At 55.7% G+C, this 287-nt stretch overlaps 1 protein-coding gene across 1 annotated transcript in view; it reads right to left on the reverse strand.

Moving 5' to 3' along the window:
* LOC119585239 (putative uncharacterized protein MYH16) overlaps window positions 1-287 on the reverse strand; it is a gene marked incomplete at its 5' end in the record, with an annotated part of 81296 nt that overhangs the window by 6770 nt on the left and 74239 nt on the right. The window contains 1 exon segment of the mRNA XM_037933898.1: window positions 110-199. Within this exon segment, the coding sequence (XP_037789826.1) occupies window positions 110-199 (90 nt within the window).

The raw sequence follows: 287 nt of genomic DNA on the forward strand, positions 1-287 counted from the left end.
ACGAGCAAGGAAATAAGAACTTGTTTTTAGAAGATATAAATCGCCATCTTTCAGTGAAGCAGGAGGGAGGAACGGGAGGGTGGGAAGGGGTAATGAGGAGGAGACATACCTGCAAAGGGGGCGGGGTGTCGGGGGGCGTGGCGTCCAACTTGATGTCTGTGGCGGCGTATTCCTGACTGAGACGCACCCGGTCCTCGCTCTGGAAGGATGCCAAAAGAGCGTTGGTTTTGCATTTTGGGGAATGATGTCTGACTGAGGCGAAAGACTGGGGGGGGGGGGGGGCAGAC

This window comes from Penaeus monodon, chromosome 19, assembly GCF_015228065.2.
Source record: "Penaeus monodon isolate SGIC_2016 chromosome 19, NSTDA_Pmon_1, whole genome shotgun sequence".
NCBI classification, from domain to species: Eukaryota; Metazoa; Arthropoda; class Malacostraca; order Decapoda; family Penaeidae; genus Penaeus; species Penaeus monodon.